The sequence below is a fragment of the Tupaia chinensis genome, unplaced genomic scaffold, assembly GCF_000334495.1.
Source record: "Tupaia chinensis unplaced genomic scaffold, TupChi_1.0 Scaffold139431_1, whole genome shotgun sequence".
Classification (NCBI taxonomy): Eukaryota; Metazoa; Chordata; class Mammalia; order Scandentia; family Tupaiidae; genus Tupaia; species Tupaia belangeri.
Genome location: NW_006199316.1, coordinates 1,682,745 through 1,708,849, shown reverse-complemented (window position 1 = coordinate 1,708,849; position 26,105 = coordinate 1,682,745). Strand labels below are relative to the sequence as shown.

The 26,105-nt window shown below is 49.3% G+C and overlaps 1 protein-coding gene across 1 annotated transcript in view; it reads left to right on the top strand.

Moving 5' to 3' along the window:
* TENM4 (teneurin transmembrane protein 4) overlaps positions 1-26,105 on the top strand; it is a 665,800-nt gene that overhangs the window by 573,906 nt on the left and 65,789 nt on the right. The window contains 5 exon segments of the mRNA XM_027765687.1: positions 6,032-6,151; positions 12,465-12,726; positions 15,551-15,818; positions 20,067-20,210; positions 23,182-23,431. Of these exon segments, the coding sequence (XP_027621488.1) occupies positions 6,032-6,151; positions 12,465-12,726; positions 15,551-15,818; positions 20,067-20,210; positions 23,182-23,431 (1,044 nt within the window).

Here is a 26,105-nt window from a genome sequence, read left to right as displayed (position 1 = left end):
GGCCCACCCCTGTGGCTGGGCTGGTCTTAGAAACTGCAGAGGGCACACGGCAGGCTTTGACTGGACACCTCTCCAGTGGTGGCAGTTTGACAGCGGGGGCCCTGGTGCTCTTTTATAAAAATTCAGAAATATTGTAGTAGACGCTGGAAAGATTCCCATTCAATCAGCAGGAGTTAGCAGAAGACCGCTCAAGGCTCTGTGCAAGTCAGGCGTGTAAGTCCGTTTAAAGTGCGTGATGCAGAGCCATGATTTCCATAACCAGCAATGGCAAATGCTTTGAAGCAAACAAAAGCCATGGCTGTTTGCCACCTAGATCCCAAGTGATTATTCCAGTCTCCTGATTACCAGCTTAATTGGCTGCTTTCATTTAATAACCTCAATAAATAACTAGGCTGTGCTTTTTTTCCCTTTGCCTTCCTTTATCTACTTATGTGATGTATGTCGAATAATAAATCTAACTTAATTTCTGATGCTCTTCTATTAAAGTCCTCTGCACAAAAGGTGCTTCAGAGGTGATTGTAGACAGGAAGGACCAGGGCTGCAAGCAGGGACAGAGGAAGAGCCCCAAGCCAGGTAAGCAGGTGGAGCTGGAAAAGCCCAGCCCTCCCACCGAGAGCATCTCCAGCCCTATCCCAACAAGGACACATGGCTTCAAGTTCTCTGGTGTCAGCCTTACCTCAATAACAGGAGCACGTCAGCTCCCTGTCCAGTCAGAAATGGTTTGTTGGGAGCTATTCTGTGGGCTGCATTCGAATTCTAGGGCAAACACCTATGTAGGAGGTTTTCTCTTGCCCACTTGGAAATGAGCATCCCCCCTGCTCTAGGCTGGAGCGTGGCACTGAAGGAGACTTGGCCAGCCCCTGTCTTTATGGAGCTCCAGTTTGCCAGGGGAGGACTGTCCCAGACTGCATGGCAGCACTAAGAGTGTATGCATAGGTAGCTCAGAAGAGACAGGAGTTGGGGGCGCTTTTTGGTGAATGCTCCAGCTAGGTCCTGAAGGGCAAGAAGGCAGTTTTCAGTGACCAGGATCAGTGGAAGGTTTTAGGTGGAGGGAACAGTTTGGGGATAAGTGTAAACATCACAGGAGCTCCGGTAAGGCTCTGAGGCCACATGTGGCACGGCTACCTGAACTGGACTGGGCAGCACCAGATTAAAATGAGTATCAATACTATTTTATTTTATTTCCGTAGGGTGCATGCACTCACTGGAGAGAGTTAGAGAGTCAGTGAGAAAGAAAGTGAGAAGTTTTCTTTTAGGGGGCACAGCCACACTGCAATCCTTTCTCCTCCATTCTCTCAGGATTTTGAGCATGCAAGCTTACACGCCTGGTGTGTTTTTCAAGCTGCAGATCTAGTACTTGAACTGCAGTTGATCATGTAGATGTCTAGTGCCTTAACTCCCATGCCACCTGATGGCCCCGTGATTATAAATTCTTACAAGAGTTGTATTCAGTTTCATACAAGGTTGGGAAAAACTCAGCCTGCATTTGACACATGAGAGCATGGAGGTTCAGAGAGGTCAGATGCTCTCCGAGGTCACACAGTGAGTTACCAGAGTCAGACGAGGAACCATGACCTTCTACTCAGAGCTGTTTCCGTCATGCACTCCCGTCCTCTCTGAACAACAGCTGAGCGGGCTTCATATTCTCTTGTTTCTGTTCAGTGGTGTTCCTGTCTCCCCAACAGTTTCCCTTCTGGACCTCAGACTTTGATGCTGTCCTCAGGAATCAGTCAGGCAGATCTTCTCTGATTGGCACCATCAAGGGCACCTCCGTCGGGCTCTGAGTGTGGAGTTGGACTCAGGCCAGCATGTTTGACACTTTCCGTGGCCTGGCACGGGTGCTTCCTCCTGGCAGGGTTCACCCAGCCTAATTGCTGGTTTGTACTCCAGCTCCCTGACATATGCCAAGCCCATGTGTCGGCTCGCTGGTGTCAGAGACAGCTACTTAAGGCATTTCAGGTTGGCTTTTGTACATTCCAACCAGGACTGGGGAACTGAAATTCATGCATTCTGTAACCCCAGCACCTAACACAGTGCCTGGCTCAGAAGAGGTGATTTTTATTAAATTAAAGTGAACTTTAGTGACTGCAGGTACCGTGATGCAGTAGCAAGAATGAGGATTTGGCAGGAAGAAGCCCTGGCTTCGAGTGTCAGCTCAGTCAGTTGAGTTCTCTTCTGGGTGATCTTGAGCAGGGCCTTTCTTTTTGTGTTTCAGTTATTTCATCATTTTTCACACAGCAAACACCCAGGGAGCAACATCCCATGCTTACCGTAGCTACTGGAGATTTGGCTCTGGGCCTCCTCTAGCTCACGTGTGAATGTGCCATACAGCTGTGTAGACATGAGTGATGTCATCGCTAGGCCACTGTAGTGATGGAGACATACTCATAAGGTTTGGAGGAGCCCAGAGCAAAGAATGATTAATTGGGCCAGGAAGAGTTGGTGACAGCCTTACTGAGGTGTTGACAGCTCAGGTGGAACTCTGAAGATGCATAGAAAATAATACCCTAGAACTCCATTGTGCACGATGGTGACCAGGGAAAAGCAACACAGTTGTCAAGCATAGGCCTGTGGTAAGAGGATCCTGGAGCTAATTGAGAAGCCATGTTGGCAGCAGGGCTTTTTGTCTCCATGCTAATGGTTCTAGGACAGTCTTCCATTATGGAATTTCACAGTGAAGGCAGCAGCTCTATCTTAGCCACATCTTCAGCACTGAGCAAGGGCCTGACCTTAGTGTGGGGTCAGTGTCCGGTGCTGTGCAGCTCACACCAGCTCGCAAGAACTGAGGAGTGAATGTTCGAGAATTCTGCAAGCTGGTTGTTGTTGAACAGAGCCACTATTAAAACTTAAGTTGGATAAAGTTAAATTATGTTACAAACACAGATAACTCAAAACTTATCACTCCTAATTGTTTTACTGTAATTTTATTATTATCTCTGCTCTTGAGGCTATTTAGGAACTATTCTATCTCTATGGTAGAAAAACTTTATCATGAAGCCAGCCAGTGGCCTGGTGGTTAAGGCAGCTAGATTCCACATAACCAACTGTATGGCTTCAGTCCTGGACCCGGCAGCTTCAACACAGCAGACACATGTGCGTGTGCATGCCCCAAATCCTGAAAGGAAATGGAGAAGGGATTGCAGTGTGACCGTCCCCTTTGGGAGTAAGGGAGTGCTTTCTCACTTTTCTCTCTCTCTCTCTCCATTTTCAGTGAGCACACACACTCTCTGAGGAAAAAAAAAGAAAAGAAATACTTTATAATGGTGTCCTATCATGCCTCTCTTCACAACTTTGAATTTAGTGATAGTTCCCAACGAGATATCATCAGCCCTAATGGGAGTATTTATACCACAGAAACGGGCAAATGTTATACATTAAACCTGTATTTTCTTTCTTTCTTTGAAAATCGATTGTGAAACATTTACCGGGTACCACTGGTAGTATCAGTGAACTAAATGCACGCAGAAGCCCAGCACTTGTATCTTTCGGACCTCTTCAGAGGCCTCCACAGAGCCAACTTCCCCTTCTATTTTATTCCAGAGAAGGCTTTTTGTTTAACCGGGCTTTCCTGACAACTGAAAATCATGGTCAAACTGAAGGGGAATGGAAGTGTTTTTCTCCAGGACTTCATCCCTGAGCCGAATGCCTGTTTTGGCAAGAGGCCTCTGTGGCCTACAGGGGTACAGGGAGTCAACTTAATCTTCTCCAGAATCCAAAAGCAATCCACAGGAGCCTGGGCTAAAATTACATCTGCTCTGGCTTGCCGAATTGGAGACTACATGATAGCCAAATGGTGCTGATTTAATATTTCCCAATTATCAGGAAATCTCCAAAGAGAAATAAGTCAGACAAGCCTGGCCTGTGCGTATATGAGGGGCAGCTGCCAGCACTGCCCCCGAAAGGAAACCATCCCCCAGAGGGCTGGTTATTGTCCAGGCAGACTCCAGAGGTGCAGATGTCAGAAGGCTGGCTAGTAGCCAACATCAGGAGATGAGATCTGTGAGTAATTCTCTGGAAGGACAGAGTTCCAGCAATAAGAAATTCAATTGTCCTCCATTAAGAAAAGCCTCTCTCAGTACCAGCTGAATACAATTGATAGAATAAATCTTTCCCATTAGCGGAGAGATAATTTCACATAAATATACTGGGAGACCTTCAGAGCAGGACTAAAAGTCTTCCCTGAGCCTCACCCACTTAACTTGTTTGCCACGTAATTGCATTTAGACCACGGGCCTCGGAAGGAAACCACTGACTGAATTAGCATTAACCAGATTGTGTGCAGCAGAGTGGGGGAGAGGAGGGTGTGGGAGCTCGGTGCATTGTGGGTAGTTGTTCTTGCCTTCAAAAAGGACAAGTTGACACTAGTGAGACCAGCTGCTTACAAGCCTGGTGTTAATTGCTTTTCTCATCAAACAGAGAAAAGTTTATCACTCTAGAAAGGTAGAGATGTGGGCACCTAATAAAACAGGGTCTGAGCTTGAAATCTCTTTTTATAAATGTCCATGGACCTCCTCATAACTCCTCCCTGGGCCAGAAACAAAAGCCACCCAAACCAGTGATAGAGAGAGGTATGTGGGGACGGCGTCTACCCTTTTGCCTCAGGTTCATCTTGTCTGCCAGGGCTGTCTCCCCCACACCCTGATCCACTGGGGACATTGACACCTGCCAGCACCTTCATTTCCACTTGTGGCCAGTGGTAGACAGCCTGGTCTAGAGTTGGATCCAGAGTCGGGAGGCCTGGCCCTGCCACCTTCCTGTGTGGCTTTGAACAAATAACAGAACATGTCCGGACCACTGTTTCCTTTTCTACGAAATGAGAAGATCCCAGCAACTCAATGATTTTCCAGCTGTCTTCTCCAGAGACTGAAATTCCACATGGTTGCCTTCAGGTCCACCTCAAGGGGAGAAAGGCTTTTTTATTTATTTTTCCACTTGGGGCCTATCCTCTTATTTGTTTTCCACTTTGGGGTCCTTATAAAATATCAATTGCTAAAAATGTTCTGTTTCTGTATGCTCGTCAAAGACACCATTCTAGATGATTTCTAGCTGTGCCAATCATTCTCTGACAAGGGCCTAGTTTAGTACTTGTTAGGCGTGGTCCAGGCTCTGTGGAGAGAGAGAAAGCAGCTTAACCCTGCCCTCCCAGAGCTCATGATCTACTGGAGAGGAGAAACATTGGGGTATCAAGGTGCCTCAGACAGGTTTTGGGAAGAGAGAATACTTCTAGTAGAGCTATCAAGAAAGCCTTCAGGGAAGCAGTGTCATTTGAAGATGGGTCTTTACAAATGAGGCTGCTGGGAGTGGGGTGCGGGGATGACATCTGAGACAGAGGGGAGAGCACCACACACACACACACACACAGGCTCGAAGCAACATTCGCCTGGCAAGTTTGGGAAAAGCAGATGGTCTGTTGTCTATCATGTGGAGGAAGAGTGGAGGAGGGACATGGAAGAGGGGACAGGTCCCAAAACCCATTCAGAGGGGATGCCTGCCTCTGCTCTCCTCCTTTTGTAATGCAGATGAGAGGAAGTACCCTCCACCCTGTTCACATTCGGGTATGTTCACTTCCAAGGAGTGTCACTAATGAGTGACAGTAGCCATTACCACGTGTGGGTCTTCTCTGCACAGGATGAAAAAACAGGCATAAAGAACCATCACATATGTCTACAAGTTCAAAAAGCTGGGGTGTGAATCCAGGTCACCTAACTCCAAATCCACTCACAGAACCACACCATAGTATTCTCCGGGACCTCCTGTACCTCCTCACAGAATAATATCGTGTTCTTAGAAAATAATCTCTGAGTGAGATTTCTGAAAACCCCTCTCAAAACCAGTTCTCTCAGAAGTACTTTGATGCCTGAAATTGATTAAAAAAAAAAAAAGTTATTGTGTATTTCGAATGACTACCAAGAGCCCCTGTGTGCAAGTGTGTCAGAGTGAACAGCCTTCTGCTTTCTGACCTCTAGGGTTCCCGGTGCCCAGGGCTTCAACTGAAAGATACATCGTATGATTCTGCCCTTTCTTCCCACAGGCATGCATGTGTCATCCGTGGTCAAGTGATGACATCAGATGGGACCCCGCTGGTTGGAGTGAACATCAGCTTCGTCAATAACCCTCTCTTCGGGTACACGATCAGCAGGCAAGATGGCAGGTAGGAGGCCATTTATGGGTCAGAAGAATGAAGGCCTGGGCCAGGGGGTGGTATGTTGGTTAAGGCATGGATCCCACGTGGCCGACTTGTGGTTTGAGTCTCAGACCAGCAACCTGAAAAATACGCCAGGTGTGTGTGCACACATGTCCAAATCCCCAAGAGGAGAGGAGAGTAGAAGGGATTACAGTGTGGCCATCCCCTTGAGGGGATGATTTCTCACTTTCCCTCTCTGTCTTCATCTGTCTCTCACCTGTCAGTGCATGTACCCTAAGAAAAAGAAAGAGTGAAGGTGCCCTACTTGCCTGGTTCTACTGCAGAGCTGCTGCTGGCCTGACAGTGTGGGAAGAGGGCAGGACTTGGATCCAGAGGGCCTGAATTCAAATGCAGAGGTCTGCCTTTCACAAGGTTGTGCGACCTTGTGTCTGACCCTGACCTGCATCCCTCTGGCTATAGATTAAGCAGTTTCTTCTCATTTGGTTCTCAGAGTAAGCATAGGGTACCTACACATCGTACTCTGTTCCATGACTTAGGATCTAAAACACAGTCCATTCCAGAGCTATCCACAGAGCAGACAGCTCCAGAGCCCTCAGCCTCCCCCTTACAGGGTTCACCTCCTGCGGCTGCTTAGGCCTGCGGGAGCCATTTGAATGCTCACTAATCTTTGAATTTTTCTGTGAACCTTCAGCAGTAAAGTAACTAGCTCTCGTACTTCTTAGCTGTGGGTCATTAGACAAATCTCCTTATCTCCCTAGGCTTCAGCCTCTTCATCTGTCAGATGGTCCTAATATTTTGTATCTCACCAATTTATTTGTAAAGACCAGATGATATGGTGGATGGGGAAGCACCTAGAACATAGTAGGTGTTTAATAAATCTTAGTTTCCTGCCCCCCACCCTGATGCATTGCTGTATTTCCAGTGTCTGACACATAGTAAGAATACAATGTTAGTAATTTGTTAAAATTTGTAATTAAATTTGTAATTTATGAATTTTAATAAATAGCTAATATTTGATGAGAAGATGATGACAAGGCAGGCAGTGAGAATATTGTGGAGAAGAGAGGTGGAGGGAAGTGAAATATTTAGGCCGTCAGTGGTGACAAGTCCTATGTCTTTAATAAAATCAGGTGGTGGCAGTCCATCTGGCTAAGTGTGGGCCCATAAGGTTGATTTTTCACTCTGTGTTGGAAATTATGCTCCAGCCTGATTGATTTTTAGCACCTCTTTAATCCAATATCAGATGTGAACATGTCCCGGCCGAGGTGATAATGAAGTAGAGGCTGGTCTGTTTGTAGATATGTGTGCCTCCTAGACGGGGTTGGCAAGCCTGGCCTAGAGTTCCCGCCACCCTCGCTTCATGTGAATGGGAAGGGCCCAGGTGGAGAGGTTGATGTCCTCAGGGATGACCTGGCCAGCCCAGGCCACTGCTTCCTATCCTGTGCACCTTCCAGTCAGGAAGCGCCGCAGTGCAAATTCACACTGTGACATGAAGGAATCGCCTTCGCTGTACTCTGTTTTCGCCACCTTCCAGTTGGGGCTGCCTGCTTTGCAGAAATGGTAGACGTGAGCGTCCAAAGCCAGTTATTCTGACCATGCTATTCCCTGCCATGAAAGTCATCAAAAAAGGAGCCTTTGAGGGCTGCTCTTTGTCACCAAGAATCCTACAGTCACTCGTGTGACATGTCTAACAGTCGGTCCTATGTACTATTGGGCTTGGTTAGGATGGGCTTATAAACCACACCAAGTCAGGCAACTTGGTGGCCGTTTGGACTAAGAGCACCAGCTCACTTTCCGTATGAGCACGCTGAGGCCTAGAAAGATGATCTGGGGGCCAGTAGGTGGCATGGTGGTTAAGATGCTGGACTCCCGGATGGCTGAGCACAGTTCGAGTCCCAGACCTGGCAGCTTGAAAATCACAGCAGGCATGTGTACATGCCCAAAATCCCCGGAGAAGAATGAAGGAAAAGGAATTATGGTGTGGCCATTTGCCCTGGGGGATGATTTGTCCCAGCAAGCGCAAAAAAAAAAAAAAAAAAAGAAAGAAAGAAAGATGATTTGACTCACCTACAGGGAAACAGCAGTGCTCAGGCTGGCCACGAGCTTTCTGGGTTTCATCTGAGTCCCAGGCCTTCCCTGTAGGGTCAGACTCACACTCATACCCACCACAGAGTTCCCATCCAGATAAGCCAGCCTGGCCTAGCCCTTTCCACCCAGCCCTTGACAATGCCTGCAGCCCCCAGCATGCTCATAACCTTGAGATATGTCTTTCCATGTTGTCTCCGCCCCCCCCCCCACTTCCACCTCTCAGGAGGAGAGCTCGCCAGACAAGCCAGAATTCTGCTTGGCAGCTAAAAACGGCCTGTCAAAGCACAGATGCTACTCAGTTCTGTGACAGAAAGTTTTTCTCTGGGTGTTTACCCTAAACCATGGAGCTTCTCCAGGGGAACCAAACTCTGAACCCTTAGTTCAAAACAGCACCCTTCCCTCTGGTGTTTTCCTGTCATTATTTAGTGAAGGATGGGGGTGCCTAACTTCCCCAACCCAAATGTGGGCCAGAAAGGCCTGAGTAAGGAGCAGAGTTGGTAGAAAGTTCCCACAAAGGGCAAGAGTCCAGCTTTGGAGTTTGGGGACCCAAATCTGGGGGTGCCATCTCCCAAGAGCAGGACTGGCATAAGAATAAGAGATTCACTGCAGAACCCTTGCAGTTTCTAGGAGAGGGAAGAGCAAGCTGGGACAGTGGGCCCAGCCCCACAGACGGATTTATCAGCATGCAAGTGAGCTCCTACACTGAGGCCTCTCAAACCAACTGCGCAAATGAAAGTTGTATTGAACCGAGTAACAGGGACAGCCCTTTAGCACAGCGGTTAACTGCTGAATACAGGAAGCCGAATCTCACAGGACCAACCAGGGTTCAAGTCCTGGCCCCATTAGCACGTGTGTTCCCAGGAACTTGGCAGGATGAGAATTGGAGAAGAAAGGATTGTGGTGTGATAGGCCCTGATTGTAGGCTTCTCTCTCTCTCTTTCTCATTCTTTCTCAGTCTCTGTCTCTCTCTCTCTCTCTGTCTCTCTCATACATATGCCCTCTGGCATTAAACAAAAAAAAGTAGAAATTGTGTCTAATTGATGTAACTGCCAAAGTAAGATGGAACATAAGGCATTTAGTGGACAGTTGGTTCAGAAGTTTTTGACGGGGGAACCAGCAGTTAGAGCGTAATGGCTATGTCGTTGGACTCCCATGTAGTCGACCGCGGTTCGCGTCCCGGACCCGGTGGCTTAAAACTCGGTTTGCGTGTGCGTGCGTGCCCAAAATGCAGAGAGGAGAATGGAGGAGAAGGGATTGTGGCGTGACCATCCCCCCTGGGGGATGATTTCTCGCTTTCTGTCTCTATGTTTCTGTCTGTCTGTCTGGAGAGTACACGCACCCTATAGCGAAAACCTCTCAAAAAAAAAAAAAAAAAAAAGAAGTTTTTGACGGGTCACTCTTGTACTCATTCTATAAACTTTTAACCATCAAACACTAGGCTGCTTCTTGGAAAGACAGAGGTGTCAATGTCCCTGGATCTGAGAGCTAGCCAACAGTCACAAGGCAGTGTGTCATGGGCCCTGAGAAGGAGCGAGGGTGGTGCTTTGAGCCCCAGGGAGGGGCTGGAATTGTATGGGTAAGGCTGTGGTGAGGAGGTGGGGTTCAAGCTACCCAGTCTGATAATAAGGAGCTCTCCATCCAAAACAGCAAGGTGAGACAGGCCTCAAAGCTGCATCCTGCAAGTAACAGCTAAACAGACTTTGTCTGAAAAGATATTCCAGCAGAGCGATGGCAGGTGGACAGGATCCCTGTTTCCAAGCCCTGAGAGACTGTCAAAAGACAACCAGGACAGACTAGTTTTAAGTCGCCCTGGCAGATAGAACCAGGCCTTAGGAATAAGAAATGAGGAGAGGGGCTCCAGCTCAATCCCCCAGAATGAAAAAGTGCGAAGAATCGTCAGAAAGACCCCAAGATGAGACGGTCCTCCTGTGGACACAGCAGGCTTCTCTTCACTAGAAAGGTGTGCGTAGGAACTGAGTGACCCCTCAGCATGATTCTGTGGGCAAGACTCATACTTCACATTGAGAAAGTGGCCTAGGTCACCATTAAGTTCCTCTCTAGTGGCTCAACTGTGACTTGATTTTTTATTTATTTATTTAATTTTATTTATTATTATTATGTTTAAACTTGATCAGAGAGAGAAAGAGGGAAAGTGAGAAAGCAAGCCGCCAGGTCCAGGACTTGAACTGCAGTGAGCCATGTGGGAGTTCAGCTTTACCCACCACTCCACCTGCTGACCCTGTGACTGGATTTTAAGTCTTGCGTTTTGGGAGAAGAAAATTCTAGCCTGAAATCTGACTGTACACTGGACATAGAGCCTTACGTAGCGGCCCAGATCTCTACTTACCCTGCAGGACTGGGGCTCCTTAGGTCTGTGCCTGGGTGTCCTTTCCACCGTCTATGACCGTCTATGACCTGAGCCCATCCCTCTCAGAGCACAGAGGCAAACCCTCAGGTCAGGCTCTCTGTAGGGCTGCAATGTCCCAAACACTGGTGTGTACAAATGGAGACTGAGTTGCCTCCGATTATCAAAAATAAGAGGTCCATGCCAAAGCTTAGATGGGCAAGTGCTTAGACAGACTGGTCTTCAGGTGATGGAGTTGAGATCCAGAACCCCATAGAGCTGCCAGCATGTTTCTGGCTGTGTTCTGTCTGGGCACAAAATACTTGGGGGCAAAGTGAGGCAGACTGCCTGCACGACCCCTGCAAGCCTGAAACGAGAGGTCTAGCAGGGAGTCATGGGGGTGAGGGGACCTGGAGACCGTGGTGGAGCGACCTGTGTGGCGTGGTGTCAGGGACAGAACTAGGAGCAGGGGCAGCCTGCTGCTCAGACCTTCCTGCCATCCCGAGCGGGCAACGCACAGAGATAGGGCTACCAGCTCCCAGGATCCTGTCACTGTGACCTGGTCTCAGCCGGGAGGTTGGCACTTAGTCTTCTGGTTCTCCTGTCACTTGTATGCTTCTGTGATGCTAATCCTGCCATCTCTGAACTGCTCAGCTATTTGGAAATCGCAAAGGACTCTAGAGCGATCTATCGCAATCATGGATAACGTTACGACACCGTCACAGAAGATTAGTGACCTGAAAATAATCTCTTTGAACCTTTGTAGTTCACCGATGAGGAAATCGAGGGTCAGAGAGGCGGAGGGACTAAGCCAAGATCCTACAGTAGTTCGTGGCATATGTGCAAAGGAAAGGAAATCAGTGTGGCGAAGAAACATCGGCCCAGATGGGTTTCTAGTGGCCCTATACATGGTAGCCAGGGCTTGGAGTCAACGTAATGTCCACCAACAGAGGAGTGGATAATGAAGATGTGGGGCGTGTATGGGTGGACTATTACTCACCCATTAAAAAGGGTGTCATTCGAGGCAACATGGAACAGCCTGGAGGACGTGATGTTAAGTAAAACAAACCAGGCACAGAGAAAGAAATACTGCATATTCATATTCAAACATGAAAGCTAAGGAACTCAAAAGGGAGAGTAGGATGGTGGCTACTACAGGCTCGAAAGGTTGTGGGGAATGAAAGATGAGATGTTGGTTAACATAGAAAATGATATTATATGTAAGTTCCAGTGTTGCATTGCATTGTAGGGGGACTGCAGTTAGCAGTACTTTATTGTATATTTCACGTGAGCTAGAAAACAGGATTGTAAATGCTCCCAACACGAAGTAATGACATATATTCAAGAAGACAAGTATGTAAATTAGGCTGTTTTGATCATAACGCATTTGATCATAACACCTAAAAACCATACCACACCCCATAAACATGTACAACTATCATCTTGGTTAAAAATAACTTCTAAAAATAGTGCATGGCAGAGCCAGGCCACAGCTGGTTCCCTTTATGTTGCTGACTGGGCCTGCACGGGGCATGGACAGGGTGAAAGGCATGTCCCAGGAGTCCCACAGCAGAGGATGCCAGGCTGTCCTGTGTTCTGGAAAATGCTTTCTGTAGCACTGGTTGATTTAGTTTTGGTAAATTCTCTAAGGCGAATCCTTTAACCTAATTTTTTTAAAAAAAAAAAGCTTTCTGGGATTGCTTTGCTGTCACTGTGGTTGCAGTCAGGCCTTCACGTCACGTGCTAGAATCTCATCCCGCAGGCACCTGGGCCGTCTGGTGTAACGTTCTCATCTCTCTCTGTGTCTCTCCTCCTCCTCATCCCATCCCGTCTCCCACTTCCCTGCTGTTCCCATCCCCTCTCCTTCTCAAACTACCTCCCCAACAGCTTTGACCTAGTCACCAATGGTGGCATCTCGATCATCCTGCGGTTCGAGCGGGCCCCTTTCATCACACAGGAGCACACCCTCTGGCTGCCATGGGATCGCTTCTTTGTCATGGAAACCATCATCATGCGACACGAGGAGAATGAGATCCCCAGCTGTGACCTGAGCAACTTCGCCCGCCCCAACCCTGTGGTCTCTCCGTCCCCTCTGACTTCATTCGCCGGCTCCTGCGCCGAGAAAGGCCCCATCGTGCCAGAGATCCAGGTACGCAGGCTTCCGTCACCCTGGGGGGATATGAGGTTCGAGTGGGGCCCTGTCGGTCCACCATGCTGCTGAGCCCAGCTCCGGGCGTGGTGTCAGGATGGAAGGCCACCACCTGACATGCTGAAAACATGTGCACGCCTGAGAAGCACCCAACACACTCCAGCTTAGAAAAATTCCCTTTCCCCTCTGCTGTCTAGCTCACTTCTCCCTTCCTCACTTCTCCCAGCCTCCAGGACTATTTCTCTCTCGTTATTTCTGTTAAAAATATTTATAATGACAGGTTCTACCAAGAGGAGTAAGCTGCAGAATCCCAAATAGTGAGTATTATAATAAAGACTAAATGAGAAAAATATATATGAGGTGCTGAGCACAGTGTCTGGCATCTAATAAGTACTCAATAAATATTAGCTATTATTGGTGCTCAGAATATTTAACACACGCTGCCTCGTGCCAATTTAGGATTGCTTTGGCTCAAATCTGTACACGCAAGTGCTTTACTTAATTATCATTAAAGGGAAGTAATTGGGAAAGATGCATTTTAATCTGATGGAAATCAAGATAGATTCTTAGCCTAGCAAAGCTCCACCGAGTTGAATTTCCTGCCTGTTCAGCCGGATTTCTGATGAAAGGAAGGCCTGAGGAAGAGGAAAGATGTCTGTGGAGAATCCCAGGAGAGGCCTGGGTCCTCTCCCTGCCTAACGAGGACTTGGGCAACGTGCAAGTCGCTGGCTCGCCAGCGCTGGCAGAACAGGGAGCGTGTACGTTGCTGTGTGCATATTTCATGCCTGGCTGAGCAAACGCTTCTCCATCCTGTTAAGTGGCTCCCCACACCTGCCCACAAGAAGGACATACAACCACTTTGAAATTCTCATTGCACTCACAGGTAGAAACCTCATTCCTTTTCAAAGACTCAGCACCTGTCTCCCATCTCAACTAGCAGGCCGACCTTTTGTATGAAGAGGTTGTCAGTAGAGACGGAGCTTGCTGAAGAGAAGTAATTTGTCACTCAGCCCTGACTCAGCTCCAGCTAGACACTTTCCCCAGGAGCAGGGACTTGGGAACAAATGAGGTTAAAGGTCTCGCCTGCTTTCAGCGCTGGGGGACTGTATGTTGGGATCCAAACCTTGTCTATCATCAAATTCATGAAGTACAAGAAAACAAACTCTGGGGTGTCCCCAAGCCTGTCACTGGCTAGCCTCTGCAAGCGCTGGGAGATGTCAGTGTAAAGGGCACGTTGGAGACGGTCAACATGGACGGGGGCATCACCATGGCTCTCCGGGCCTGTGGTTCCCCAGGACAGAGCCCGCTTCCCTGGAGTTTGTGAGTTGCGGTCCTGGAACTTTGCCCTGGAGTAAACCCAATGCTTAAAATGGCCTGTGTTCAGGAGAGTGGGCTGGGTGAGGGTTCACATCCTTCTATGAAATGGACAGGATGGAAAAGGCCCAGTTCCTCTACGAACACAAGGATGGAGTAACCATTGCCCCTGTAGTGGATCCAGTGCCTCGACTAATTTAATGTCCCCTTCTTGAAAAGGATCCCAAGCATCAAACTAAGAAAAGTTTCTGCTTTTGCCCAAGCATCCTAGCACTCATTTAAACTCTCCATCTTGGAACCCAGTCTGCTGTCTTTAGTAGATAAAGTATCACGGTCCCCATGCTTTGTTCATCTAACATGGCCCCAGAGCTGGGGACCCAGGGTGCATAGACTCTCTGTGTGGCCAGTCCCACCTCACTCTATGGCTGGGGGCCATGGCCACAGGTCCTTGCCAGGCTGTGCACTTAACTCTGCATAGGTTTGTTTGCTCAACGTCTCATAGTCTCTCTTTACTTTCCTGAAAAGCGAAGCTGTTCAAAACAGATCTTCCTAGGGCCAGCATCTGGTGTGGCAGTTAAGGCAGCAGACTCCGACATGTCCAACTGTGGTCTGAGTGCCAGACCTGGTGGCTTGAAAATCATACCAGGTGTCTGCACATGCATGCCCCAAATTCCGGGAGGATGGAGGAGAAGGATCATGGCATGATCATCCCCTTTAAGGGGTGATTTCTCTCTCTCTCTCTCTCCCTCCCTCTCTCTCTCTCTCTCTCTCCCTCCCTCTCTCCCTCTCTCCCTTTCTCCCTCCCTCCCTCCCTCCCTCTCTTCTTCTCCCTCTTCTTCTCCCTCTTCCTCTCCCTCTCCCTCTCCTTCTCCCTCTCCCTCTCCCCCTCAACAAAAATCTTCCTTCAGGAGGTGAGAGAGAAGCCATCCTAGGTGCTCAGGCAGCTGCCCCTGTTAGTCTAGGAGAAAGGCCCTCTCCATGATAACCCCAGCGTCCCGAAGCAGCAGCAGCACCTGGTAATGGACACGTGTCTGTGTGGCTGGCCTTGCTCCATCCTCAGGCTAACCCAGTGAAGAACCTGGGTCTGTGAGTTTCCCAGGTCACCTCAGCTAGGGAATCAGAGACACCAGGCTGCAGAGAGCACAGCGGGCATCTGACAGGTGCTCCCAGTCAGACGCTGGCCGCAGCACTGCCCTCCCTGCAGTATGAGGCCCGTGGAGGTGAGGCACTCATGCCACCATCCCACAGGAGAGGGGGACAGACGTGGCCCCTGACTGGGTGTCCTCCTGCCCCATCTCTTTTCTCCCTTCTTGTTCTTTTCCCCTTCCTCCTGCTCCCCGCCCTCTGTTCTCCCCTCTGCCTCCCCCACCCCACTTTGTCTCTGTCTCTTCCTCTCCCTTCCTCCATGCTTGCTTCCTCCTCTACCTCGAACACCCAGAGCCCAAGGTCTCTGGCCACGTCCCTCCCAATGATGCAGCCACTTCACTCGCTGTCCATCTCTGCCTTCCAGGCTCTGCAGGAGGAGATCGCCATCTCTGGTTGTAAGATGAGGCTGAGCTACCTGAGCAGCCGGACCCCTGGCTACAAGTCTGTGCTGAGGATCAGCCTCACCCACCCGAGCATCCCCTTCAACCTCATGAAGGTCCACCTCATGGTGGCCGTGGAGGGCCGCCTCTTCAGGAAGTGGTTTGCCGCTGCCCCGGACCTGTCCTATTATTTCATCTGGGACAAGACAGACGTCTACAACCAGAAGGTGTTTGGGCTCTCTGAAGCCTTCGGTAAGCCTCCCAGCCGGGACTCAGCACCATCCTCGGAGAGAGAATAGTGCTTGGTACAGAACAGGGAGTGCGCTTTTCCTACCTTCCTGGTTCCTGCTTTCTTTCTTCCTCTTCTCGAATCACAAATTCTGCAGAGGGCCAGATGGTAATACAGTGGTAAAACTCAACACTGAGTGAGGTGGACCCACAGGGAGAGGTTCTAGGTTTGCGTCTGGAGACTTCCTGAGTATCTGTCCCATGTGTGCCCATGCTCCAGGGCTGGCTGAGGCCAGATTTGATCTCAGCATCAAGGCCCTGTTGAGGGTGCTGTCTGCCCTTTTGTCTGTCTCTCTTGCTCATTAAAAAATTAATAATTAATTTTTAAAAGATTACTGAAGACTGAATTAGCCTGCAAGACCTCTCAGACTTGAATGTGGAAAACTTGACCATTAAAACAAGTTACAAAGCAAAACAGCCCTGGAAAAGAATGATGGTAGCCTGTGATGAGCAAAAGGACCGTGCACCATAAAGGCACAACCACACAGACATCACCTGGCCACCCTGTAGCTATACTGCTTGAACTTGCCTATTAAAAAGGGAACTGAAGGACCAACAGATAGGGTGATGATTATGTCACTGGACTCCATCATAGTCGACCACGGTTTGAGTCCCGGACCCAGTGGCTTAAAACTCATACTGGACACGTGGGCATGCGTGCCCAGGATCCCAAATGGAGGAAGGAGGAGAAGGGATTGCAGCATGGCCATCCCCCAGGGTGGGTGGGTGGTGACTTCTCGCTTTCTGTTTCTCTCTGTCTCTAATGAGAGCATGCACCCTATAGCAAAAAGCTCTTAAAAAAACAAAAAAAAAAAAAGGAGGGACCAGCAGTTAGTGTAATGGCTATGTCGCTTGAATTCCCATGTAGCCAACCGCGGTTCGAGTCCCAGACCCGGTGGCTTAAACTCATGCCAGGCGCATGTGCGTGCGTGCCCAAGATCCCGAGAGGAGAATGGAGGAGAAGGGATTGCAGCATGGCCATCCCCCCTGGGGGGTGATTTCTTACTTTCTATCTCTCTGTCTCTCTCTCTGTCCATATGGCAAGAGCACGCGCCGAATAGCAAAAACCTTTCCCAAAAAAAGGAGATGAAACACAATTTCTTCAGTTAGTTTGAGAGACAGAAGCTAAGTGTCTTCCTTCATCAGGAGGGTTTTTTTTGGCCTTTGTCTTACTTTGGATCAGCGAGGTTGTCTCTTTATTACTGTTATTGCTGTCTTTTTACAAAATGAAGCAGAGTTGGTTAAAAGTCCACCTGGAGTCTAGCATCACTCAGACCCCCAGTCCCAGGGGTTGCCTGTACTCACATCAGCTTCTGCATTTGAGCAGGGCCAATTCGAAGCATGTGGAAGAAAGTCCAGTGAATTTCTTCTCTTCTTGAACCCTACTCCAACCTCATTCCCTTTCTAGAGTCAACAAAGGCAGACAGAGGAAGCAGAGAAGTAATATTCTATTTAGGGGGAAACAAGAAGGAGGGAGGGTGGTAAGGAGGAAGACAGATAGTGAGGAATGGATGGCAGGGAAGGAAGAAAGAGGAAGTGAGGAAAGGGAGGGAAGGAAATAAGAGAACGTCCCTTCAGCGCCTGCTCTGGGCAGTGCACTCCCTGTACTTTAGTATCCCAGCAAATCCTCAAAGTCACCCTGCAAGTCACCACTTGTAATCCCCAAATTCAGTGAAAGGGAGACGAAGCCAGAGAGGCAAGGTGATTTACCAAGGATGCACAGCTAGGAAGGAACAAGGCTGAATTTATACCAGATCTTTCCTAAAAGCTTGCATCCCCACCCTACCCCTCAAGGGATAGGGAAGCAAAGATGCCATCTCTCCCTGTGTGTACATCAAGCCACTTCCCTCATCTCTGTTCAGACAGAGGCCTGACGACCTCTTCAGATGAAATGAGCAAACTTAGTACCCACTAGTCAGTTAAGAAAGAAGTCTGCACCGTGAGGTCTCAGGGCCAGAGTTCACTTTCCTGAGATCATGGTGACAAAGTGACTGCCAAAGGGACTCCAGGCTATGCGGAAGAGGTCACAAGGATGTCCCTTTATGCCATAGATGTTCAGTAATCTTTTATAGCACCTGCAAAACACTTTGAGGGGCTGCCCCCATTGTTAAGAATAATTCCTGCCATGGGACCAGCAGTTGTCATAATGGCTATGTCGCTGGACTCCCATGTAGTCGACCACAGTTCGAGTCCCAGACCCAGTGGCTTGAAACTCACGCCAGGCGCGTGTGTGTGCGTGCCCAAGATCCCAAGAGGAGAATAGAGGAGAAGGGATTGTGGTGTGGCCATCCCCCTAGGGAGTGATTTCTTGCTTTCTGTCTCTCTGTCTCTCTCTGTCTGTCTGGCGAGTACACACGCCCTATAGCAAAAACCTCTCCAAAAAAAAAAAAATAAAGGAATAATTCCTGCCTTGGACCTGTGGTGGGATATTGTCCACTGTCACACGGTGCCTATAGGAAAGCTCCATGGAAGAAGTAGCATCCGTGTCCCTGCTGGCTCCTTTCCATAGGTCAGTTACAGGGCTGTTTCTCCCTGGGCTCGGGGAACCCGCCACGTTCAGCCTACACCCACCAACCTTCCTGGGGCCTGGATTTGTGAAAGTGAAGTGGAACCAGTGGATTTCTACCTTTGAAACCTCAAAACAACTTCCAGTTTTAAAAGCATATCAACTGAACTCCTTTTCATTAAATGTTTTTCTTTATAAAAAATAATACCATGCTCATTAATAAAGATTTTTAAATCGACCAAATGTTTTTTAAAAATCATACATGAGCCTATAAACAGATACAACTACTTGTTAACATTGTTTTCTTTTTTTATATGTAGTTTTGTCTTTTATTTATTTATTTATTTATTTATTTGGAGAGGTTTTCGCTATAGGGGCCGTGGACCCAGACAGACAGAGAGAGACAGAGAGACAGAAAACAAGAAATCACCCCCCAGGGGGGATGGCCACGCCTCAATCCCTTCTCCTCCATCCTCCTCTCGGGATCCCGGGGACGCACGTACACGCGCCCAGCGTGAGTTTCAAGCCACCGGGTCTGGGACTCGAACTATGGTTGACTACATGGGAGTCCAGCAGCATAGCCATTACGCTAACTGCTGGTCCCTTTGTTGTCTTGTTCTAACACAGATAGGTTACTGTCAACAATAGTCTTTCACCCAAGTACTGTTCCTTGAGTATCTTCCATGTCACTGCAGTCTTTACAACCTGGTTTCCTGAGGCTATGTAATATTTCCGGAGTGGACACACTTGGGTTTGCTCAACCCTCCCATTCTTTTTACTTTTTTTTAATTTTTAATTTTTTAATTTTTTAATTTAATTTTATTTTATTTTGAGAGGTTTTTGCTATGGGGCGCGTGCGCTTGCCAGACAGACAGACAGAGACATAGAGACAGAAAGAGAGAAATCACCCCCCAGGGGGGATGGTCACGCCGCAATCCCTTCTCCTCCATTCTCCTCCCGGGATCTTGGGCACGCACGCACATTTGCCTGGTGTGAGTTTAAGCCACCGGGTCCAGGCCTTGAACCGCGGTCAACAACATGGGAGTCCAGCGACATAGCCATTACATTAACTGCTGGTACCAACTGTCCCCTTCTTGAACCTCTGGATTATTTCTAATTTTCCTCTTTTATAAATAATGCTACAGTGAAGACTTTAATGCAGGAAGCATTTTCCATACTAAAGGTCATTTCCATGGCATCGATTCACCTGAGTCTATTTAAAATATTTAGTACATTTAATTGCTTAAAAAAATAAAAAATAACAAGGTTATTGAAACTCAACATCCCTGTGTTAGTATTTTACATAGTTCTGGTCCTACTTAGAAATATGATCCTTTGGGGCCAGCCAGTGGTATAGTGGGTCAGGCGGCTAGATCCCATGTAGCCAATGCTGTGATTCGAATCCCAGACCCAGTGCCTTGAAAGACGCCATGTGTATGTGTTCCCAAAATCCCAAGAAGAAAATGGAGAAAAAGAGATTGTGGTGTGGCCATCCCCCCTGGGGAGTGCTTTCTTACTTTCTCTCTCTTTCCTTCTCTCTCTGTCTCTCTCTCTCAAGCAAGTACATACACCCTACAGCAACTGTTTTTAAAAAGGTCCTTCTTTCTGCTTCTATAAAAGACAAGCGGGGGGCCTTCTCTGCAGGCCTGAAGGCCAAAGAGGAGGCTTTGCTCACCGGTGCGATTTGCCCCTCTCATTACCTGCAGTTTCTGTGGGTTACGAGTACGAATCCTGCCCAGATCTGATCCTGTGGGAGAAAAGGACCGCAGTGCTGCAGGGCTACGAGATCGATGCCTCCAAACTTGGTGGGTGGAGCCTGGACAAACACCATGCCCTCAACATCCAGAGCGGTGAGTGTGTTCATAGAATTCCTTGAGCCAGGCCAGGGTGTGACCTCATCGCATATCCCTGTGCCCTGCCCAACAAACCTGCACACTTTGTCATCACAGCTCCTATGTGATTGCTCCATCACAAGGCTTGGCTGGCAGGTGTTGCCCAAGCACCTGCTCAGAGCTTGCTCCTGGCTAGGCATTGGGGATACAGAACACAAAGGCCGAAAGACTTCCCACTGCTCAGAGGTCAGTTCCTGCCAGGCAGCGCCAGTGCTGTGAACCATGCCACCCAGAGGGAGGCTGGGCGCTGCGGAGGCACAAGAGTGGGCTCAGCGTCTGGCTCTGCAGGGCCTCCTGGGCGGAGTCTCAGGGGTCTGTAGGATCAGTCCTGTGTATCAAGGAGGGAGAGCATTTTGGGAGCGGTCACCGGATGTGTCCAAGCACTGAAGCCAGATGAAGAGTAATTGGAGAGAAGGCGGTGTGATCAGAGCAGAGGGCGGGCTGAAGGAATGGTGAAAGGCGGCTGGAGCAGCTGGGGCTCAGGGTAGGCAGGTCGGGGCCTCCAGCTTCATCAGCGCACATGTGAAGGCCTGCAGGGCTTCGACCGGATCCCCCATCAGATAACTCACTCTGATGGTGTTCCGGCTCAGGACTACCGGTAACCATGTCAGATGCCTCCTACCTAATCTGGACATGCAGCCAATGCCTGACAAAGCTGCAGTATGTTTGGGGGGGAATTAAAAACTAGTTACAGCATTTATACTGGAATAAGGATTTGTAAATAGCTAAGGCAAACTTTTAAATAAGAACAAAAAGGAAGGATTTACTATTGAGAAAAACCATAATTTCTAGAACCATGTGGTGCTGGCACAAGGCCAGATAGTGACTTCATGGGACAGAACAAGGAATTCAGAAACGGACCTGTGAGTAGCATTTAAAACCAGGTTTGGCTTCAGCATCAGAAAAGCCAAAACAGCAGAGCTGCAAACCCGCTTGTTTCTCATGCCTGCAAGCCTGGAGGTGGATAATCCCAGGCCTCAAGGTCGGAAGCTCAGCTTCTTCCCTCTTCCCACTCCAGCCTTCATCGCCAAGGCCAAGGCCAAGGCCAAGATAACAGCTTCATACCCCTTTTCCTCCTCCACCGCTGCCCACACTTCTCCCCACACAGCACTAGAAAGAGCTTGGGCAGGGCTGTCACTGCCGGAGAGGCTGGGGGCCGTAGTCTGTCTCAGTAGTACTATGCCCAGGGACTCTGCAACTGCCATGGAAGGACAGGGCAGCCAAGGTGGCTACCAGGGGTCAGTAGAAGTTCCTGCACACACATATATTTAGAGAACCCTTGTGTACTTACTATGGCACTGGGTGGGTGTTTTAGAAATTGGTACTGGGAAAATTGTGTCAAATGTGGAGAAAAGTAAAACTAAATCCCTGCATCACACTGAATACAAAATAAATTTAGATGTTTTGTTGAACATCGAGACATGAAAGATAATTTAAAATTAGTGGAAAAGTGGACTGAACCATGGCGCAGAGGTAATGCAACACTCTGCAAAGCTAATCTCTATGGGAAGGTTCCCAGTTTGTGTCTAGAGACCTGCCTGAACACACCAGGCACATTCCTGCCCAGTCTAGGACTGGCTGAAGCTGGAGGTGAACTGTGGTATGGAGACCTCACTGAGGGAGGGTGCCCCCTCTGTCTATATGTGGGTAACTCTCTCTCTTGCTATTGGAAAGAAAAATAAGTAAACTTTTTAAAAATTAAGTGAACAGATTTGAAATAATAAAAAATTTTAAAACATGAATGAAATAAAATATAGAAAAATATCAGGAAAGTATTTCCTAAAACTTAAGAAACGCCTGAACTTTAAAAGAGAGAAACAATTGAATTACAAAGAAATTCAAGATACTCACTCACTAAAAGACAGCTCTGACAATGCTGTTAACAAGTGACAGCTTGGGAGATCTGGTGACCTCTAAAAACCAAAACTCACTGAGTCTTCAGTGTGCAGGTGCAGAGGCCGGGGTGAAGTCCAGTCTGAACATTGTAGCAATACGTCAGAGACAAAGGATGATCTTGACCAAAAAGACACATTATAGACATGGGAGGAAGCGTATAAGTTATTGAGGTAATCCCTGCACTTTGTTGTTGGAGAAACTGAGACCCGAGGACCATGGAAGCAGTGGAGAGGCCTCTGGGTTCAGCCCATTAGTAGCAAGACCAGGTCAAAGCCCATCTTGACTCTTAGGTGAGAAGAGCCTGCACGTTACCCACGGGCGTTTGTGTAGACACTTACTGGTGTCCACTCTGCATCAGGTTCTGTGCCAGACACCGGGAATCTAGAAAGGGAAAAGGCAAAGTGTTCACACTTAAGGGGAAAAACAAGGGACCAGATGGTGCTGTGGTAACACAACTGAACCCACGTGGAGAGGCCCCTACTTCACGTCCTGGGGCCTGCTCCTCCCTACGTGGCATGTGCCTGTGACCTAGGTTGGCTGAGGCTGGTGTGAAGCATGAAGACACTGGTGAGGGTCTCTCTCTCTCTCTTTTTCTCTCTCTGTCATGGAAGAAATAAATAAACTTTAATAAGAAAAAGAGAAAGACAAGTAAGTGCAATAAAGAATTCATGCTGTCACCGAGCTATGGACTGGGTGTGTGAGAATGCATGCCCTGTGTGAGAGGCAGCGTAGCTACGTGGCTGGGAGTGTGGACTCTGCGGTGTCTCTCTGGTCTGGGTGGCCTTGGGTAAGCCAGCTCCCCTGTGCCCCCACTAGGATGGGGGTGATCATAGTGCCTGTCTTCCAGTAAGGCAGGATGGCCTGTGGAGTCATGCCAGGCTTCAGTGTGGGGCTAGGCACGGCCTTGGGGGATGAGTCTGGAAATGGGACACAGAGCTCTCACGTGCCTTGCCAAATCGAAGTGACCCTGTGGTTGAACAGAGGAGGAGACTCATGCCCGCCCCCAGCGACATGCTCTTCTCTCCTGTCCCAGGCATCCTGCACAAGGGCAATGGGGAGAACCAGTTTGTGTCTCAGCAGCCGCCTGTCATCGGGAGCGTCATGGGCAACGGGCGCCGGAGGAGCATCTCCTGCCCCAGCTGCAACGGCCTTGCCGACGGCAACAAGCTTCTGGCCCCCGTGGCCCTCACCTGCGCCTCCGACGGGAGCCTCTACGTGGGCGACTTCAACTACATCCGCAGGATCTTCCCCTCTGGAAATGTCACCAACATCCTGGAGTTGAGGTATGTGAGGGGGTGTCTGGTGACGTCCTTTGCCCATCCTGGGTCAACTGCATGTCCCATGAGGCCCAGTGAGCTGGGCCAGGCACAGTGCAGCCCTCAGGGTATCTCAGGAGACACCCTAGCATTCAGGTGACACACGTGGCTGCTGGTGGCTGAGAACGAGACTCCTTGGAAGCTACGGAACCTTCTTGTAGTTTCCTAGCACTAAACTGGTTGGAGGTGGTCATGCAACACTTTTTTTTTTTTAAATCAGAACAAGGATAGCACCATGGACGAGGCCCCGTGGCAGGGTTACTGAGATACAGCCCAGCGGCTAAGCCCAGGCAGCAGCTCTGGCTGAGTAGGCTCCACCTTCCCATCCAGGAGGGATGGCGCACAGCTGCCCTTTCAGCTTGGGGAAGGGCTCCTCGTGCTGGAATTTTCTCTTTGTCTCCCTACACTGGACCAGAGCACTGTCACAGTGTCACAGTGCAGGCTCTGGGGCTGTGGAGAAGCTGTGCTTTACAGATGGGGAACCTCACTCTCCCTTTTAGGAGCAGTTGTGCCCAGTTCCCTCACGATGATTTTCAGAAATGGGATCTGTGGTCTCCCAGGCTGGGATCCATGAGAGCAGGAAGGCCCTTGGGCTGGAAAGCCTTCCTCCAAAGTAGCCGGGAAAAGGCACTTGCTCACGCCGGGCTCCTGCTCCCCAGTGTATGGTTTTCTGAAGCACTTGTTCTTATCCACACTTGACAAGTGAATAAAGGAAGTTCGGGGAACTTAACCTGCCCGAGGTCCAGCTTCTAGAACAGCAGACCCAAAGTCAGAAGGCCACTACACAGGTCTGCTTCAGCCAGGAATTGCCACTGGGCTCAGGCTGAGGCTTCAGGCCCTGGAAGGTCCCTGCAGACAGAAGCTCCCTCGGTGGCACGTGTGCGAGAGGCAGGTGAGGCTCGCTGCCCTCCTGCCACACACAGGGACAGATGGGGGGCACTCAGATGTCAGGCCTGGGGAGGGACCAGGAGAATGTTCTCTGTCCTGCTCTCTGTCATGAGTTTGACGGGCATAGGCACCTGCCAAGCAGGAGGGAGCCCCTGCGTGCGTCCACTTCGGTCAGCTGTGCGTGTACACACTATGATGGAAACAGCCAGGCCGGGACTCTGCTCACCTGCGTCTTTGCTCAAGTCCCTCAGCCTCTCTGGGCCTCCATTCCCACATCTTTCAAATAAGGGATCCCATTTCCCCTGCCTCCTACCCACAGCTGTTAAGGAGATGATGTGACACAGTGGGCCAGGAAAGGAAAAGTAGGTATAATTTGGAAAGAAAAATAAACATACCCCCAACACACACACTATCATGTTGGTGTATTTCCTTCCAGTCCTTTTTCCCAGGCCTGTTTCTGTCTCTCTTCTCGTTATAGCTCTGGTTCTGTGCCCTCCTGGGCTCCCCAGGTTCTGCCAGCTCTCTGTAGGACATGCATGCACACAGAGACACAGAGCAGTGAGCCCGGGTGTCTCTAGGGGTGTGTCTGTGCAGGGAAGAGCATCGGCGGTTCCCTTCCCTGCCTTAGCCCTTGTTAAAGCAGCAGAATGTGGCCACCTCGTCCTCCGCCGTCAGCGGTTGTCATGGGTGAAACCAGGCCCCTCCTGTGATACGTAGCTGCTTGTCAGTGACGCGCTGCCAAGTGCTATCCAATATAAAATGGATCAGTGTCACAGCTGCTGAGTCCGTGTTTATTACACATGGTACAGTACCGTTGCTGTCAAGTGTTCGGGCTGCTAATAATGCCTCTAACCCTGCTGCTAACACCTCATTCTTTCTTCTGTTCCCTGCTCTCCTGTCTTCTGTCAGAAATAAAGATTTCAGACATAGGTAAGCCAACCCGTGGAGAAATCCCTGTGTGTCCTGCCCTGTTGCATGTTCTGTGGTAAACCGCACGTGTCCGTGTCCGATGGCTCACTGATAGAGGGACCCTGTGTGATCGGAACGCATGGGGTAATCAGCAGCAATGAGAGGAAAGTTGATAACGACAGGGAAGAGGGTGGCGAGAGCCTCCACTCTGAATCCGTAGCAACATGAAGCAATGATGTGGTCGTCTGTGGACAGGACAGACTATAATAATCACAAGGGAGAGAATCTCAACCTTGGCGTAGTAATTCAAACGCCACAGTCTGCCTATGCTTAGAGAAAAGGAGGCTGTCACCCTAACTGTGGAAAGTGACTTCGATGGCTTTTGGGAACATCTTGGTCAAGAGGAGAAGCTGGAGGGAGGCAGGTCGCAGGTGTGCATTTCAAGGTCCCTCGGCATGAGCAGGCCAGGCCAGCCCCCGGAAGTTCTGCCAGCCAGGACAGCGCAGACACAGGGACTGCAGAGAGCAGCTCCCAGATGGAAACTGTGTCCCAGAGTAATTTGTCACGGAGGGTCATGGCGATGCTGCAGCAGGCGGGAGTGAATCTGGTCAGACACACAGAAATGTCTTCCTGTCAACGACACTTGTCACGGTGGCATTTGGGTAATTGCCCCCCCCAGAGTCCCCCAACCTCCCACACATCTGGGTGATTCAAAAAGCAACCGTGGACAGACAGAGCTGTGACTTGTGCAGCCACAGAGGAAGGCCGTCCTCACGTGGCCCAGGTCCACATGGCATTTGGGTGTGCTGAGTGGGGATAAAGAAAGTCTTAGGGATGGGGAAAG